Source organism: Rhopilema esculentum, chromosome 4 (assembly GCF_057945365.1).
Source record: "Rhopilema esculentum isolate cy_ngs chromosome 4, ASM5794536v1, whole genome shotgun sequence".
In the NCBI taxonomy this organism is placed as follows: Eukaryota; Metazoa; Cnidaria; class Scyphozoa; order Rhizostomeae; family Rhizostomatidae; genus Rhopilema; species Rhopilema esculentum.
In genome coordinates, this window is record NC_142818.1 from 1,024,738 (window position 1) to 1,043,966 (window position 19,229).

Here is a 19,229-nt window from a genome sequence, read left to right on the forward strand (position 1 = left end):
CACCTTTTTCATTTTATGATAAAAAATCATATTTGTATATTCATTTTGTTTGCTATTTCACCTTCTAAAAAATCAAAACAAAGTATAAATCTAAGCACAAAAATATATTTTAGTCCAAAATATTCATATATGTATATGTTCATTGTCTTCGGTAGTCTTTTCGCCAATGTTTCGTTTGTTTTATACTTTTTTCATTTGTTGCTGAACGTTTTATCAATCATAGATTGAAATGATCCTTCTACTGTATCTCAATAAAGCCCTTTTTCGGGATTATCAAAATGTAAAACAATACAGCAATATATTGTATGGTAAACAGCCATTAAAAGCAAGGCCCATGCTACCAATTCTAAACTGGGGGCCAGCGGTATAAAGAAGTTGTCTTTTTATCCCCCGAGCCTTCGTCGGGGCTAAACTTTTGCTGACTCTTTCTACCACTGCCACCGCAGGGGATGTTCTCTCGACTCTCGTGCGATACATAAATCAATGCAACATTCCTGTTGTGTTCCTGGTTCTTGGCCGCCTCCATAACACCAGTGTTACAGGTAATTTTGCATCTCGATTGTTTCTCAAGCACTTTTTTTTGTTTTTCAGGTAAATGTCTTGAACATCCATTAATGTTTTAGCTTTAAGTTACAACCCTTCAAATAATAAGAATTTCTAAAGAACGGCTTGGTAGTAGGCGGTCTGAGACCTTAGCCGAATGTGAGGGTCAAAAAGCAAAGTACACATTAAAGGCAATTGGCCTGCACGGCCTGCATCATTATGCAGTTAGACCACTAACCGACAAAAAGCTGGATAATCGCACAGTTTTCATAGATGAAGAATCTAAAGAATTCAAGAAACCTTGATCAATACTAAAAACCGCTATCAAAAATTAATAATTCATACTTGTCAAGCTTCTGTGGTCGTGCGGTGTCTTGTCCTAAGAGGTGGTTTTTTTATAGAACCACAAATTTGTGTATTAAACGGTGATTTAACAATAGAAAAACCATATCTTTTGTATTCATTGAACCTCGTTTTATTCAAAACAAACGCTGAAAACAAAATGTAAGCAGTACAAAGTAACTAAGAAATTGTTTTAGAAAGGTTCGCTCCAGTATACATAACATGGTAATGACCCACCCATGATAATGTCATTGATACACAACATGGTAATGTCATTGAAGGTACACCAAGGTTTAAAACTGATATTTCTGTTGCACCTGGCATTTTTGGGATTTGCCAACCCCCAACTGAGATGCAGGGATGGTGGTGCACCCAAGATCTTGTCAGAATCAACCATACCTTGCAAGCTGGGGTTCACAGAAGAACCACCAATCAAAACTTCTATCTATTTAGAGCATTGTTTAAAAATTATAACGCTTAATGCCATTTAACATTTTGCAGAATATTCAGAATTATACAGAATTTCTAACAACCAGCCAACTAATTAACTTATATTTCTAAAAATTTGCTTATATTATCTTGCTGTCTCACATACTTACTATGGTATCCTATCATTTGTATGTTTTTTAGGTTCACTATTAACAACTTCTAGACCCACTTCTGTTTTACTCTGGGCTTTTCAAGTAAACTTGCCTTGTTTCATTACAGGGCCAAGCTAAGACATGGGACTGGCAGAGAAACTGAAACACACTGTTTGTAGTGAAGTTGACAAAAGGCTTGCTGAGCTGAATGACATAAGTGAAAAGATATGGAAAAACCCTGAGCTTTGTTTTGAAGAGATTTATGCTCATGATTTGCTTACAGATATTTTGGAAAAAGAAGGCTTCCTTGTGTCCAGGAAGACCCCTATACCAACTGCATTCACTGCAGTTTATAAAAATGGTGATGGTATCAATGCTGGTATTGTTGTAGAGTATGATGCACTTCCTGGCATTGGGCATGCATGTGGACATAACCTAATTTCAGAAGCAGGCATTGGTGCTGCACTTGGTAATTTTTTATCTTTAGTAAAATTGTCCAGCAGTCTTTTTAAATCTACACACATGACAACATGCACAACTCCATTGATTATCAATTCATTTTAAATAGACTGTTTTCTGCCATGTTGAGCTTGGTATGTTTTATAAAAAGACCTGATAATATTCCTTTTTAAGAAATCCATTGTGATTTATTCAAATCATAGTTTATCTATATGCTTGTGATGGCATAGTCCAGGCTTATGCCTCAGATGCTGACTCAAGCAAATGATTTATTGAATTGAGTAAAATGCTGTTTATTTCAAAACATAAGAGTGAATTAAGGCTTCATGAAGTGCATGCAATCATTTTTTAACAGTTATTTGTATCCAATTACAGACCCTAGATGCAATGTTCAGGTTCAGCTTATTACCTTAATGCCTGTTGCAACACTTGGCAAAGTTAAAGGAAGTGAAAAAATTTGCTACTTGCCTTAAGCAATTGAGCAGACTTACCTTGCCATGTTGCTAGACAAAATCAAAAAATATGTTTTCAATAAGGACTGTGATAATTTTGTGATTATACACAGGACACACTCATAAGTCAGTTTTCTACCTAATTTTTGTGGCATGGTATTATAACACGTTTGCACAGATTTAATGACAAATAAAAATAGGTTTAAATGTAACAGGACTGAATTTTATGCTCATGTTATTTATTTCCATCATTTCAGATTAGAATGAGATATTTTGCTAATTCAAAGGATAGAAACATCAAAAGTCAAGAAAAATAGAAAACATGCTGATACTGTAGCTGTGATTTAACAAAATTTGTTATATTACCATGCCACAAAAGTTGGGTAGAAAACCGAATTCAATGTATTCAATCCAGTATCCTACACGTTGGTGTCTAAACAGAGGACAGGTTGTAAGATCAGTGGGCTGGTACTAGCTGTCTTATCTTGCTGTTAAAAATGAGGGTCATTGTGGTGAGTAGGATTGGGTGGTTTGAGAAAAATGAAAAAAAGGAACTAGCACTTGTAACTAATGCTGCTACAAAAAGAGAATGTTAAAATAGCTGACAGCATCTGCTTTTGACATTTCAGTAATACGAGGCTGCTTTTGCAATTGGAGAGATTTTGGCACAGAGTTGTTTTCACTTGAGTTTTCTAGTCCTCTCTGTCCGCTCATCCTCTTCAAGGATGTTCCATCCTTCATCATCTGTTGTAATTTGCTTGCTTATTAAACAGAAAAAGTTTTTGCAAGTCTGATCATGTTGCCATAGAACTAAATGACTGTTAGGTTGAAACTTGGCAAATTAGCAACCTGTATAGAGCATTTGTCAAATTTTTGAATTTATATGTGTGCAATGGTGATTTTAAAGTTTTACATGGCTTTGTTCCTCTTTGTCATACTCTGTCTCTGTTATTCTCATATATTAAGCATCCTAAACTAACAACCGATATAGCAAGTTTACTTATATTTACTGATTAATTTTTAGAATTAATAATTGCTTTTCATTTAAAATTTGTAGGAATCAAAGCAGCACTCATGTCTGGTGAGACAAGTGGCCAGTTAACTGTATTTGGCACACCTGCAGAGGAAGGTGGAGGGGGGAAATGCATCATGATACAGCATGGATGTTTTGACGATGTTGATTTTTGTATTATGGCTCACCCATATGTTGAGGATATTATCTACCACCCAGAGCTAGCATTTGAACATATCCAGATAACATATCATGGTGAGGGTCTTCTATAACTAAATGTCATCGATTGCAAGGAACTGTCTTTAAATCACGAGAAGTTCAAGTCATTGCAGATATTCAAGCTATTTAGCATTGCATAGCATGTTTCGCCATCCAGTTCTTTTTATCAATCTTTGTGTGATGGTTGTGGCCAAAGTGAATAGGTGGACAGAAATGAGGGTGTCTCTTAGCCATGTCCTTCAGACTTCCAGACAATGCAGTAAACATAAATTTAGCAATTTAATATCCAGCCAATCAGCATTTTTGCAGATGTGGGAATTTTCAAAAAAAAATTGAAATGGAAAAAGACTACCCTATTAATTGAAGAAGGCAAATTTCTCTCTCCAAATTTGCAGTAAGTAGCATTTAAATACATTTATTAGATATGTTCATGGTTGGCAACAAACATAGTCCATTACTTTTTATTGGATTTTGAGAGATAGAACAATTAACTAAGGAAAATGTAATCTGATATTTACCTTGCCAACAGGAAAAGCATCACATGCATCAGTTGCACCATGGCTAGGTTTAAATGCACTGGATGCTGTCGTTCAATGTTATAATAACGTGAGCATGATGAGACAACAAATGCTACCTGAGTGCAGAGTCCATGGAATAATAACAAAAGGAGGCGAAAAGCCTAACATTATTCCTCAGCTCTGCCAACTTGAGTACTTTGTACGAGGTACTACAGATGAACAAAGAGATGAACTGAAGAAGAAAGTCCTTGCATGTGCTCAGGCTGCATCAGTTTCAACAGGTTTGTTTTTGTTGCTTTTCTATGATAAAGCATTGCAAGTATAATTTGTTTTAGCAATGACAGTTAATTAATATACTGGTAAATAAGGTGTCTTTCAACGGTCAAATGGTCCTTATCCCAGATACCTTATGGAAATCCGTCAAAAGCTGCCTCTATAAGTAAATATTTGTTTGTATCAGGAGCGATTGCAGAAGCCACCTTAACAACCCATGACTGAAAAGAAAACAATGTCTTAAGGACTCAAGGCTGAACTCCTTTCTCAGTTTTGCTACGTCAAATTTTCTTGCTTGAAGAAAGTTGGCAGACCAATTGGAGTCACTCAAACTTGTTATGGGGAGGTTTATCCGAAATTAGCAAAATTCTCCAAAAAGAATCGAAAACAAATTTAACAGACCCAAAATTATGATAGGGCCCAAAAGAGTAATGATAGGGCCCAAAAAATGTAGAAATCAAAATCTTTTTGCTGAGCACATAAGAAACTATATAGTCATAGATATAATCAACTAAGCACATATAGTCATAGATATTTACTTTAATCACTGTTTCCTATCAGTTCAAAATCAGTTTGAACACATCTGTTTTTTTATTGTTGTTTTGGATATTGTTTTGTGTTAGTTGGACCCATAAGAATAAAAAAGCTTATATTGTTAAAACAGCTACCCAAAGGTAACAGATCTAGAAGAAAACTCTCACCCTGTATATTTAAAGGTCAAGTGACCCCCTTTGCTGGACCCGTTTGAATCCCTTGCAACTTTAGAAGAATAATTTAGGTAGTGCATGCTAATAAATACAGGGGCTAAAACACTGAGTTTTGAAGCCACCAATGTTCATCAACCTTTGGAAGGAAGAATGTTGATTTGAACGAATTCAGGTTATCAATTCGCAAGAGACATGATACTTGGCGTAAATTATTACTAACTCGTAATTATTCTCTGACCAAGGTACAGTGTATTCTCTTTAACTGTGCCTTGACCAACGTAGAGCTGTTATTTTTTGGATCCTCTTTCTCGCTTATGTACAATCACTTCCAAAAGTCTTGGAACACTAACGTCAGGTTTCAAAGGCAAATTCAGCCACCCCCTCTCCCCCTAAGAACAATGTTGATCTACTGTAAAAAAAGGCAGGTATTGTGGAGTACGCTTTTTCGTGTGCCTTGTATGATATTTTTCTATGCTTTCAACATTGTTTTGGGGGGAAAGGGGGACGGAAGTAGATGTATTCGGGAAAACAAGTTAAAAAATAGAAAAGCACAGCGCAAAGTGTTGGGTGTTCCAAGTATCTTTGGCAGCGATTGTACAATTTATAGCAATCGTTGCACTACTTTTATCGTTGGAGTCAAGCTATTAAATAAAGGTTTATCAAATAAATTTTATGTATACATTGATGCCCAAGTCAAATAGGTTATTTGATCAACGGTAATGCGCATTGTTAGTACCATAATGTATCTCAAGCTTAAAATAACATAGAAACATTAATTGAAATAAGCATTAAAGCATTCAAATAAGTGAAATTTTGCAGCCTCAAATCTTATCAAAGATGTTTAAACTGATATTAAAATAATATTTTATGAACTAGTTGATGTACTTAAGAATAAATAGCGTTTATATTGCTATTTATTTTTATAGATTTTTATTTTATTGCTCTTGTTCCTGTACTTTAGTATTTTTCATCGTATTTCAGTCATCACTGGCAGCCATGGCATAATACTATATTTTATTTGAGACTTTTATTAACCTTTGTACCATGATTTGCGAGAGCTTTCGTACAAAGGAAACATTGTTATGACATTGGCCGTAAGTAACGTTTGTTAAATATGATTTGGTTGCTACAATAAAGTAATCACAAGTTACAAAAAGTTTTTTGAATAATCATGGCATGTCAAATAACCAAGGTAGAATAAGCATGTCTCGTTTTATGAAACTTAATTTTGCCTTTTGAATGTCTTAACGTATATTTCTGTATACTCCACAATCGTTTCGTTCATTTAGGTTGCAAGATGGAACAAAAAACTCTTGGCCACCCGTATTCAAACATGCTGATAAACAACTGCCTTGCAAAGCTGTTTGAGCAAAATGGCCTAAAACTGGACATGCACTTCAAGGAAAATCCTCCAAATATGGTTGGCTCAACAGATATGGGCAATGTTTCCCATTTGAAGCCCTCTATACATCCGATGTTCAAGATACCTACAGCTGGTGCAAACCATACGGTTGCGTTCACTGAAGCTGCAATCAAACCAGAGGCCCAAGACCCAACAATCAAGATAGCCAAATGTATGGCAATGACGGCAATCGATGTTCTTTGTGACAGAAAGATACTGGATGCAGTAAATCAAGATTTTCAAAATAATTCATAACGATTTTAGATTTGTGTAATGCATTATTTATACTAACTTTTTAGTGTTTTTAACCATGTGAAAATTGAGATAGAATCTTTTTTAATGTAGAATTCATGTCTTGATTATGTGTTTTTTTTTGTTATTTCCTTTTCTTTGTAGCCTATGAATGATTTGAGTCGTTTTAATACATTTAGCTGTGTTGCAGCTTTTGTGCAAAGTTCAGAAATGTGCGGTTCAAAAATTAATTTTCTTGTCATGTTTGGCACCTAGTAGTTTCACTTTTTTTCGGATCCCAGTCACTTTTTCTGAATATTTAGATATATTCCATAAACATTTGTTCTATCGTTCTTTACAATAAGGGCATGAATTTCAATGGGGCCTGCAATCGTTTGGTTTTTGACTGAGCAACATTTTCTTTCTTCCTGTATCTTCATCAGGTTAAGGTAATGTCTTTGAAAGTATGTCAATATTTTTAAGATTAAATGTACACACCAAGAAGAATAGGACAAATGACAGACCCTTGAAAACCTCTAGCTAGGCATTAGAATTAGACAGACGACTTTATCGGACCGTTAGGCATTGAATTGTCAGTGACCTGATCGTATGCACCATTTTTAGTCAAAATAAGTAATAAATTCCCACCAGTGGTCGAGCCTACTTCTAATGAAACCCCAAAAGCATTCCTTTATGCCAAGCAAACCATCTCAAATTTTTTTGGTATTTCATTGAAAATTGATCAACGCAAGTTATGAAGTGATGTAGGTGACCAACAAGTAAGAACTTCTTCTACATTTTGAAGAAGTGACAGTTGATTATCAAATGTGCTTGAGTTATTTAGATTCCGGCAGATGTCACCATCAAAGTCAGAGTGATCTTACTAATCTTCGTCGTAAATAGTGTTGACAGTAAGTCTGGAGCAATACAATTCTTCAATTATTTTATAAAAAGTAATAGGGCACTTAGCTTTGACTTTCATAACACGATAGTACTTTAGAATTCAGAACCCTTGAGATAATATCGATTTCAAAATGTATTGACAGTGAGTCTGGAGCAATACAATTCTTCAATTATTTTATAAAAAGTAATAGGGCACTTTGCTTTGACTTTCATAACACGATAGTACTTCAGAATTCAGAACCCTTGAGATAATATCGATTTCAAAAAGTATTGACAGTGAGTCTGGAGCAAAACAATTCTTCAATTATTTTATAAAAAGTAATAGGGCACTTAGCTTTGACTTTCATAACACGATAGTACTTTAGAATTCAGAACCCTTGAGATAATATCGATTTCAAAAAGTATTGACAGTAAGTCTGGAGCAATACAATTCTTCAATTATTTTATAAAAAGTAATAGGGCACTTAGCTTTGACTTTCATAACACGATAGTACTTTAGAATTCAGAACCCTTGAGATAATATCGATTTCAAAAAGTATTGACAGTAAGTCTGGAGCAATACAATTCTTCAATTATTTTATAAAAAGTAATAGGGCACTTAGCTTTGACTTTCATAACACGATAGTACTTTAGAATTCAGAACCCTTGAGATAATATCGATTTCAAAAAGTATTGACAAGGAGTCTGGAGCAATACAATTCTTCAATTATTTTATAAAAAGTAATAGGGCACTTAGCTTTGACTTTCATAACACGATAGTACTTTAGAATTCAGAACCCTTGAGATAATATCGATTTCAAAAAGTATTGACAGTGAGTCTGGAGCAATACAATTCTTCAATTATTTTATAAAAAGTAATAGGGCACTTTGCTTTGACTTTCATAACACGATAGTACTTCAGAATTCAGAACCCTTGAGATAATATCGATTTCAAAAAGTATTGACAGTAAGTCTGGAGCAATACAATTCTTCAATTATTTTATAAAAAGTAATAGGGCACTTAGCTTTGACTTTCATAACACGATAGTACTTTAGAATTCAGAACCCTTGAGATAATATCGATTTCAAAAAGTATTGACAGTGAGTCTGGAGCAAAACAATTCTTCAATTATTTTATAAAAAGTAATAGGGCACTTAGCTTTGACTTTCATAACACGATAGTACTTTAGAATTCAGAACCCTTGAGATAATATCGATTTCAAAAAGTATTGACAGTGAGTCTGGAGCAAAAAAATTCTTCAATTATTTTATAAAAAGTAATAGGGCACTTAGCTTCGACTTTCATAACACGATAGTACTTCAGAATTCAGAACCCTTGAGATAATATCGATTTCAAAAAGTATTGACAGTGAGTCTGGAGCAATACAATTCTTCAATTATTTTATAAAAAGTAATAGGGCACTTAGCTTTGACTTTCATAACACGATAGTACTTTAGAATTCAGAACCCTTGAGATAATATCGATTTCAAAAAGTATTGACAGTAAGTCTGGAGCAATACAATTCTTCAATTATTTTATAAAAAGTAATAGGGCACTTAGCTTTGACTTTCATAACACGATAGTACTTCAGAATTCAGAACCCTTGAGATAATATCGATTTCAAAAAGTATTGACAGTAAGTCTGGAGCAATACAATTCTTCAATTATTTTATAAAAAGTAATAGGGCACTTAGCTTTGACTTTCATAACACGATAGTACTTTAGAATTCAGAACCCTTGAGATAATATCGATTTCAAAAAGTATTGACAGTGAGTCTGGAGCAATACAATTCTTCAATTATTTTATAAAAAGTAATAGGGCACTTTGCTTTGACTTTCATAACACGATAGTACTTCAGAATTCAGAACCCTTGAGATAATATCGATTTCAAAAAGTATTGACAGTGAGTCTGGAGCAATACAATTCTTCAATTATTTTATAAAAAGTAATAGGGCACTTTGCTTTGACTTTCATAACACGATAGTACTTCAGAATTCAGAACCCTTGAGATAATATCGATTTCAAAAAGTATTGACAGTGAGTCTGGAGCAAAAAAATTCTTCAATTATTTTATTAAAAGTAATAGGGCACTTAGCTTCGACCTTCATAATCTAGTCAAATCGAACCTAGCTCTTTAGTGTCCACCTGAACAAATTGGTGACAATTGACGAACTTGTTTAAAAACCATTTAAGAAAGGACTTTAAAAGCTCTAAAAACTTAGACCACGCAACTTATATAATAGCGTATAACAATTTATTGTATCAACAGCTTTCAAATAGTTTGCGAAAGTCATTGAAGTAATTTCATTTTATTCCTTGGCTTGCACAATCAAATCTTAAATGCCTTGCTGTTTAGATACCCTTGACTGTAGTTTTCTTACTTCACGAAGTCTTTCCTTTTTTTATTCTTTCGATGAGTTTATCAATCTGTCAGCGATAACATTACAACTTTTTACATCAATAGTCAACATCAACTTTTTACATTAACACAATGCTAGAGCACAAAAAAAAGTTTAAAAAAGGTTAATATGCCCCAAAAACTCTATATTACACAGCTTTGAAAGTAATTTTAATAAAACATTAATGGAACTTTCAAAAATTACGCTCTTCGCCACCCGGCAACATTACACAGAGCTTCCTTTTTTGCGCGTTTAAAACTAGATCCAGTCTTTTTTCAATTCAAAGGGGGTATGGAGATTGTCCCAAATTCTCGTGGAAGAAACGGAATTATCAACGAAAATTGCAAATATTTTACGAAGGCAAAAAAAATACATGGCCCACTTCATGGCATCAGAAAATCATGGACAGATTTGCCGGGGGGTAGTGTAAAGTGTGTGTCAGCCCCCAACATTATTGTGTTTTCCTATAAATTTTGCCTTGATTCGAAAAAAAGTATTTGTTGGTAGCCATTGTATCAGTAGTCATCGGATAATGCAAAAAGCATTTTTCTATCTTCTTATCTTCTTTATCAATAAAACTAAAAACTGAATATTAAACATGGGTGTTTCCATCATTTTCAAGGTACTGCGAGGGTGTGGCACCTAAACCCAATCATTATCAATATTTACAACCCTTGCTGCCAATATCCGTCCTTTGGTTGTACATCACTTCAACTTTGTGATAGAAATAAACAGGAGCACCGCTTGATTCTTTAAAATCATCGGCAAAAATGTTCTACGCAGATAGTCTATAACCATTGGATGAAGTGATGCAAAGAAAATAACTTGCAAGTTGCAAAAACGGTTGGCAGACCAGCGCATTTGCAATAACACATTGTAACAAACCTCTAAATTTTGCAAGATAGCAATTCACTTTTTGAGATGCAGCTATGCATAACTAGGCTAGGCTGCCATGTTTGCAGTAACAATACTTCCTCAGCATTGGGTATTTGTCTTGCAAGCATTTTGGTTGGTCCCCGTATTTGTTTATACGACTTATTATTGGTTCGTCAAAAATTTTATTCTCTTTCGTTTTCAGGGAAACTTCAAAGGTTGCATTACTTGGAAAAGCGGATAATACCAATTGGTAGCTTTTTAATAAATTCACTCCTTTCCCAAATACAACTTTCCCCTCATCAGATTTTGCCGTTTTGGCTGTTTCTCTAAATTCTTGAACCGCCTTTCTTGGCATACTCGTTGCAGCCCGATGTATGTCTTTCAATGCAAGTCTTTCACATTTTCGAAATGCTTCTGGATTTTTCCACAAGAATTCCCTATTAACGAACTGTATAAAACTTCTTGCAACAGCGATAACTTCGGGGTCTGTCGTGTTCAGTTCAGTAGATTCGAGGCAAGGACACCAATGTTCCTTCACGCCTGCCGATTCACAAACACGTGTTGTTTCGTCTATGACTGTGAACAGACTTTGGCCAATAGTTACCTTGGGATGGTATGGATAAGTAAAGAAATGTTTCAGAGTTGCATGTAGGTCAAAGTGTGATGTAAGCACTTTCGTATTATGTCTCATTGCTGTCTTGAATTGCGGTTGCTTTTCAAGTAGTTTTGATGGCATTGTTATAGAAAGAAATGGTAACCTCTCTTCCAATTTTCCTGTCAATGTTTCGCGAAAATTTCCATATCTGGCTCCATGGTCACTTAAAAGAACAAGCACAGTGTCTGCTAGATGCCCAGCTGCTTTCATTTCTTTAAGAAATGACAGAAGAGGGTCTTCGAGACTATAAAGTGTTTCCATGTTATTATGAAACATCGTGGACAAAAAAGTCATTGAGAACTTGGGCAGTACTTTGTACTTCTCGTGAAAATCTCGTAAATAGTTTAAGCTAGTTACAAATATAGGGTTGTTTCCATGACAAGCCCTAGTCTTAATTTTGTGTATTTTTGCATTCAGCCAAAACACTCTGCTGTAATGGTCAGTGGGTGGCTTTTCAAATCCTAGCAGGCGATAACTAAATGCTCCAAACCAGGGATCGTCTTCGTTGAACATTGTAGCATAGCCTCGTTGGATAAAATCTTTGAATATGAACGGCCATTTATCAACCGGTTCGGCACCCCTGTAACCACGACGACTTTCTCCAAAATCACATTCGAATCCTCCAGCAAGTATCGCACTTAGCTGTGCTGTTGTTCCATCTCCTACAATTGTGTGACCATCGAAGATAAACGTATTTTTATCGTTTTTCAGATAGCTGTAAATCTTAGGCATCCTTCTCTTCCAATGAGAAGCAGATTGAGAATCTACCATAAGCAAAGCTATGTTGTATGGCAACTTCGCTTCGATCTTTGTCAACTTTGCTCTTTTGAAAACGTCGTTCTTCTCCACTATCCCTGCATGAAATTCCTCATATCTTTTATTGTCCTTTGTAAACGTTACCCTTACGAAATCCTCGCTAAGTTTCAATTGAAAGTCAACAAGGCCCCCAGAAGGGATCGGAATCATCGTTTTCTCGCCATACTGTACTCTGTTGTCATTGTTAACAGGCCGCCTGATATACTCGTAGTATGCATTTGAAACACCATTTAGTTTTAGATACAAATGTCCATTTCTAACGCTCGAGAAGTACTCTTTCGGACAAAATATTTTTGATACCTTTCCTGTAGAGATGTACCTAAGTATTTCTTGTGCAAATGGATTCAGCTCCGGTAACTGGCAGGCACGGTGAAGTGCTTTCGCATTAGCTGCAACAGGATGCTTTGCCTTCCGCCTCGTCTTTGGTTGTTCCCTAAAACTTATTATAACGACAACTAAAATAAGTAAGAACATAATTTTGTAACATTTGCTTTTCCAATATGCCCGCATCGTTCCCGTGGTGTGACCTGTGTGGCATCCGTTAAATGCCAAAACAATACCTGAAGTACACAGGACATTAAATTCCGGGCAACTAAATCCTTGATGCTGAATTTGAGGCTGAAATTTACTAGATATTTAAAGGCAGTATGCCCCCGATTGTTCTCATGGTCACGATATTTATGCATCGTTGATTTAATGCACAAAAACAATAAGAATGAAGAACCACAAAAACGCAATTTCCTCGAGCGAGGAGCTGCTATGAATTTCGATTCGGAAACGTCTAAGTCAGTTTCGATGATATAAAGATTAGGCAATTTTTGTCGTGTACACCAACAATAACTAGTGTCGGATACTAAAAAGGCAAAGGAAGACCCTCCTTTCAGGCGAGGCTTTCAAGTTAGAATTAACCAATCACGAAGGGGACAGACTGCCTTTAAAAGCACTATGTCTGGCCAGTCAACCGTTCGGAGTTAGCGCGTATTATTAAAAAAACATTGAGAATGGGTCTTACGTTTGCCGATTTGATACATAATAATACGTTAATTGTACAGTCCATCCAATGGGAATTTTAAAGGCATTGAGTCATGGTAAATACTGGTTCTCCGCGGGGGGTTTGTCTGTTTCCATGTGATAAGTTTGTGTTCATGTGATCAGCGATCAGCGATGTGATTTGTCGAAAGCGAAAGGCATTTGAAAAGCCTTTGTGGCATTTGAAAGGTAAAATGGGGGAAGAAGTTTTGAAACCTTTTTTAGAGAGCAAGATAAAAGAGAGAGAAAGAAAGAACCTTTAGAAACAAAGATGGCGGAACAAAGAGCACTTACAACATCGTGTGTGCAGTTTGCTTGACAGCCAATCAGATTAGCGAAGCTATCATAATGACTCAGCAATTTTTGCAATTTGGGTATACGCTTCCTTTTCACCATGACTCAATGCCTTTAACTTGGCACTAAAATGCCTTGGGACTATTGAGAAAATTATCCGATCTGTATTGTCATTAGCCTAACTATTTGTTCGTTGAATTTCCATTATCTTTGAACTTAGAAAAGTGTGACAAATTAGAAGAGGTGACCAATAACAATTAAGGTATCTCTTTTGTTACGAAATGACTCAAGAGTTTTCGGTTTTAATTTAGTTGCACAAGATTGATTTTAACCCACGTATTAGACCCCTTCGCCTCGCCTTACAGATTCAAAAAAATATACCTTCAGAAAGTCTACTCACGTATGGACTTCAATTACATGACAGTAATCTTGAATATAGCTCTTTGTCACTGTTGCTAACTCTTTTATAAAGCAAAATCAAGTGACGGCTGGACTGGGTCTACGTACCCCAGTCCAAAAATATCGTTTGGGAGCAAATCTCAGTTGGGGTCTGTTTCTAAATGTATTTAGCGCATCAAACTACGAACCAAGATAAAATGAGATGTAACAAATTATCATACTTTATCATAATTATCATATTTATAAGATATAACATATTTCATCTTGATATAACAAATTCTAGCTCTTTATCGTTATTTGTAGTAGAGTTGTAGTTTAAACCTTTTTAGGAGTGGGTCCAAGTACCTCAGTCTAAAGGTAGCTTTTGAGAGTATATTCGTGTTGGGTCTTAGTCTTACCTTTTTCAACGAATTAAACTTCCCATCTTCATCACAATTTAGTTCTTTATTCTAATTTTCAGGGATTTTATGGTGGATTGTTCAAGGTCCGAGTACCCCGACAAGCAAATAGCAGTAAGGGACAAATTATAGTTGGGGCTTGACCCTTATCGTTCTCAGTGCATCAAGCTATTCTTAACGAAATTCAATTCTTTATCTTTATTTACAGTGGAGTTATGATGAATGGACTGGGTCCGAGTAGCCCACTCAAAAATAGCATTCAGGGGCAAATTTGAGATAGGGTCCGACTCTTATCTTTTTTCAGCGCATCAAACTGGGTAGGTGTGTGAAATTTCATGCTGGTATCACAATTTGCATGATCAATGTCATTAGAGCCACCACTACTGAAAGAATAGTCTTTTGAAAAGATCTTGCATTTTTGCTTTTTGAAAGGGTTGTAGGGCATCTAAAACTTGAAATAAGTTTACCAGGGCACTGATAGAGCCAAAAATGCTACAGCCCCCCCCCCCCTAAAATTTCCACAATGTACTTGAAACCATACAAAATCGTCTGTACTTAGTTTTTATCATGTTTAGCTTCCTAAAACCTTTTGGCCCCCTCAATTTGTAATATTCTCCACGGTCCTTGCAAACATACCAAAAGAAGCGCAGCCATTCCTGCTTCTAGAGCAAAGAAACATTCAAATATCTTGCCTTTCGTACATATAAAGATTACTTTCGTTTTAACGGATTGTCGATGAAGTGCGCGTACTTCAAGTTTGCATGGTCAGTGAGAGTATTTCACATTGCAAATGCGTTGCTTGATTTAATCGTACATTTGCATTTTCCAAAGCTACCCGAGTTTTTGTTTTTCACACAGGACCAGAATAAAATTCAGATTCATTGCCATATTCACGGGAAGTATTTCTCCTTTACAATGGTATGCAGTCTTCTGTTCGATGTTTAAAACTTTTGGATTTTATGAACAATTGTTCATGATACGTAACGTTAGGGCTTGGTGTTTTTATAAAAAAGGGGTGCTTCATCGAAAACATGCGGTTGCCGGTCGTGGCTCGTGGGTCTTGGGTGCTGGGTTCTGGTTCCTGAGTCCTCGATCCTGAGTCCACGGTCCTGGGTCCTGTCTTAAGGTCCTTGTTTTCCGGTATGCCTTCAAAGAACTGATCGAAGGGTGTGGCTCGTCCTTTGGTTCTTATATCGTACATAAAAATGCCACATTCTAGTTTAAAACTACTGTTAAGATTAAGTCCTCTTAGTTCACTAAAGATGGGTTTAGCGCTTGATGTAAAATTTCAAAATTTCATTACCCTTAAAATTTTCTTAAGATTACGTTGTATTGACTCTGTAGCTTTTTCAGCAGCAAAGCAGCAATTAATAGGTCCATAATTAACATGTGGTGCAACAAAGGCAAATTAGAGGTTTCGTGGGATTTGAAGTGGGACAAAATGTCTTACTTTGCAAGAGCACAAATACCTCTTTAGAGTATCAACTTAGTATTATCTATTTGCTATTGGCTGATAGGTGTTTAACACTTGACATAATATTTTTGCATGCTTGATTCATTATTAATTAACAAATTAATTTTTGGTGAGTCTTTTTTGCGGGAAGGAGGGATAATCATAAAGTTTGATTTTCCAACATTCAGGGTAAGTTTGTTTGCATTTAACCAATTTTAAATTTTAGTTAATTCGCTGTTGACAAGATTTTTTAGCGTCTTTAGTTTATAATGTGAGCAAAAAATACTAGTATCAAACAGGTAGAATTTGAGAATGTTAAACGCAAAGGGCATATCGTTGATACAAATAAGGGAAAGAAATGGGCCAAGGATGCTACCTTGTGGTACTCCACTGGTAATTTTAGATGAATTTGATAATCGTTCATTGATTGAGACCTTTTGTATTCTATCATTCAAGTTTTATTTGAACCAATCAACGGCAATTCCTCTGATGCCATAATGGTCTAATTTGGCAATTAGTATGTTGTGGTCAACAGTATCGAAGGTTTTTGCTAAATCGAGGACAATACAACAGGGAAAATTCTTAGTTTCGATTGCATTTGCATGTTGATTGTAAAAGTCTAATATAGTTTGGGGTGTGGATTTATTTTCTGGAAAAAATTGATGTTCAATTATTATTTCAGGTCTATCTAGAAAATTTGTCAATCTTGCATGCATTAGTTTTCAAAAATTTTGCTGAAAATAGATAGTAATGATATGGGCCGGTAAATTTTTACTTCAGATGTTGACTTTGCTTTATGGACAGAAATTATTTTGACATACTTCAACCTTTTTGAAAACACCCTAATAGATCTAATTAACTGATTTAGTAAGTTGGTCAGTTAAAGCATCGCTAACACACCTGATTAAGTTTACTGGTATGTCATAAGTCAAGTTCGAGGGTAGCCTCGTATTTAAATCATAAGAATTTGCGCCTTTGTCTTAGTATAGAGATGTTGACAGGTTATTTACTTCTGAAGGCGCAACTGGTGAACTGAAAAATGATTCACTGTAAATATTTTCTAGATAATCCATAAAGTTTATACTTAAAGTGCTAAGCTTACTGCCAAGATTTTTTGCTTTTTTAGAGAAAAAATTATTAAACTTGCTAGCTACTCCTTTATCTATTAAACTCGCAATAAATCTGTGACAATAAGCATGTCTTGGGGTGTAGTGGTGAAGGGAAACAGTGTGCAGTCCCATATTTTAAAATATTTAAAAAAGGAGGGGCGGGGGTCAGCTCCCTAACTGTTTGTGCTTCGATAAAAAGATAAATCCTTTAGAACATAGAAAGCTGTGGTATTGCTTCACTACAGATCAGTCATTGGCGAGGTATAGTACTCAGAGTTGATATAATTGGTACTTTATACTCATCACACAAATGTACACATATTCCTGCAACAACGTTTCATTGCTCAACCATGGATAGCAATGGTTGTACCATGGTCGCCAATGGTACTTGGAGCATCTTTGCCCATGGTCAACAACGATGGTTCGCCAATGGTTGTACTTGTAACAATCTTTAAAAGTTTTGAATGTTTCTAATTGTTAAATTATACAAGTTTGGAGCATTCTGTCATTGTTGTGTTGCTTTAAGATAATTAGAAATTAATTGATGCAACTTTTCTATCTTTATACAATAACCATGGTTCTTAATAGCAAGTTGAATTCCAACTTCTATTTTAACTGACGTGATAATTCATATGACAAAAATCAGTATAATGGCATTCCAGTTAAGACAATCCATGCAATTACGACAAAATAAGTGTACTCAAGATATCCCAGGTAAGCAGTGGCCGATTAACCGACACAAGGGCCTGGGACCTACGCTATTTTAGGGGCGATTTCTGCCAAGAACAAGAATATCATATTGTAAAAAAGAGTTAACGTCATTAACCATTATTGCAACAACAGGCTTAGATGTACGACAATCATAAATTAAGATAAAATCTATTTAGAGCAATGTCAAACAATAAGTTTACACAATTACGTCACTTATACATAGACATCTTTCCCTTTTTTCGAGATTTTAAAGCTGCAAAGTCAGAAATAGTTTCATCTACCTAAAGCATGTCCAGTTTACCATGTTTAATGCTTAGAAATGACAGGGTACCCAATTGAGTCTGACATATCGTCGATCGTGAAAAAAGTTTTCAAAACACGCTGCAGTTTGTCGTCGATAGAGACAGAATTATTTTCAAAACGTTGACCACATTTTGGAAAAAAATTCGCAAGCATTTTCTGAAGCATGCTTTTTTCAACAAATTTTCTAAAAATTCCTGGTTCACATAGCCATGCAAAGTAGGATGTTCTTCTAGTCATTAGAAATTACAACGCTACAGAAGGACATTTTAATCAACCATTTTATTAGCGACAAAAATATGATAGACTTTTTACTAAAACATAAAAGTTTCTGACTAATAGCTTCGCAAAATGTGAAACTGCATGTATGAGTGACAACAGGGAACATTCAAGTTCAACTTGAGCATTTAAAATGATGCATTTAAATGTCTTTGTAACCTTAATCGTCTTTATAGCGAATGTTCCACATTTTCATAGGAAATTAATTCGTTTTGACAAATGTCCTCTCAAATGTCCTTGACAAATCAATACTTTATTTAATATACGAAAATAAATAAATGATATTTGATTAATATTGTAGATGTAAAGGATAAAGCTCTGTTTCATTTTTCAAGTCTATTATCTACCCACGTTTTTAAGGGAGTTAATTTTACAAGAACTTATTTTTGTGAAATTTTTCTACAAATTTCTTGCCTATTAATTTTGCGGATTTAGCAAATGCGAAAATTTCACGGGAATTCATTAAAAACTGCCGATTTTAATCAATCTAAGGATGGCGCGTCTGCATGCCCTAAACGACGTTATTGCAATGAGTTCTCTCAAAGTACGCGGCTTTCCACTGAAGATGCCAAAACAAAACTTTAGCCTCAGAACTAAATGCCGGTTGGATTCTGGGTAGAGGGCCTAGGCTCTAAAAGCATTATAGGTAATTCGCCACTGTGGGTAAGAAAAATCAGTGGGATAATGTTATAGACGTTTCAACTCTAGCTAGTGTCAACTTCAGTATAATATCATAAACGACAAACTAGCTGTAAGAAGGAAAGGACTAGATTGAAGGGATCATAAATCATGTGACCTCACAGTAAGCGGGAGCAGCGTTCAGGACGTGAGAGAGAGGATATCAAAAAGTGATAAACAACCGATTAGTTTAGTTCTTCTGAATACAAA

General features: G+C 35.3%; 2 protein-coding genes across 4 annotated transcripts; one reads left to right on the forward strand and one right to left on the reverse strand.

Moving 5' to 3' along the window:
• The first annotated feature begins 407 nt into the window (after positions 1-407).
• Positions 408-6,867, forward strand: LOC135690490 (peptidase M20 domain-containing protein 2). Of its 3 annotated transcripts, none has more exons than XM_065208056.2 (5): positions 408-542; positions 1,594-1,935; positions 3,435-3,644; positions 4,138-4,407; positions 6,396-6,867. In XM_065208056.2, exons 2-5 carry the CDS (start codon positions 1,608-1,610, stop codon positions 6,761-6,763), a joined length of 1,176 nt encoding a protein of 391 aa, XP_065064128.2. In that variant the 5' UTR covers positions 408-542; positions 1,594-1,607; the 3' UTR covers positions 6,764-6,867. The 3 variants fall into 3 exon arrangements, with proteins under 3 accessions (XP_065064128.2, XP_065064129.2, XP_065064126.2); XM_065208057.2 differs by lacking the exon at positions 408-542 and adding an exon at positions 686-968; XM_065208054.2 differs by lacking the exon at positions 408-542 and adding an exon at positions 687-929.
• Positions 6,868-8,034: 1,167 nt separating this feature from the next.
• On the reverse strand, positions 8,035-13,091 carry LOC135690486 (uncharacterized). Its single transcript, XM_065208050.2, has one exon. It carries the CDS (start codon positions 12,877-12,879, stop codon positions 10,960-10,962), a length of 1,920 nt encoding a protein of 639 aa, XP_065064122.2. The 5' UTR covers positions 12,880-13,091; the 3' UTR covers positions 8,035-10,959.
• Positions 13,092-19,229: the final 6,138 nt, after the last annotated feature.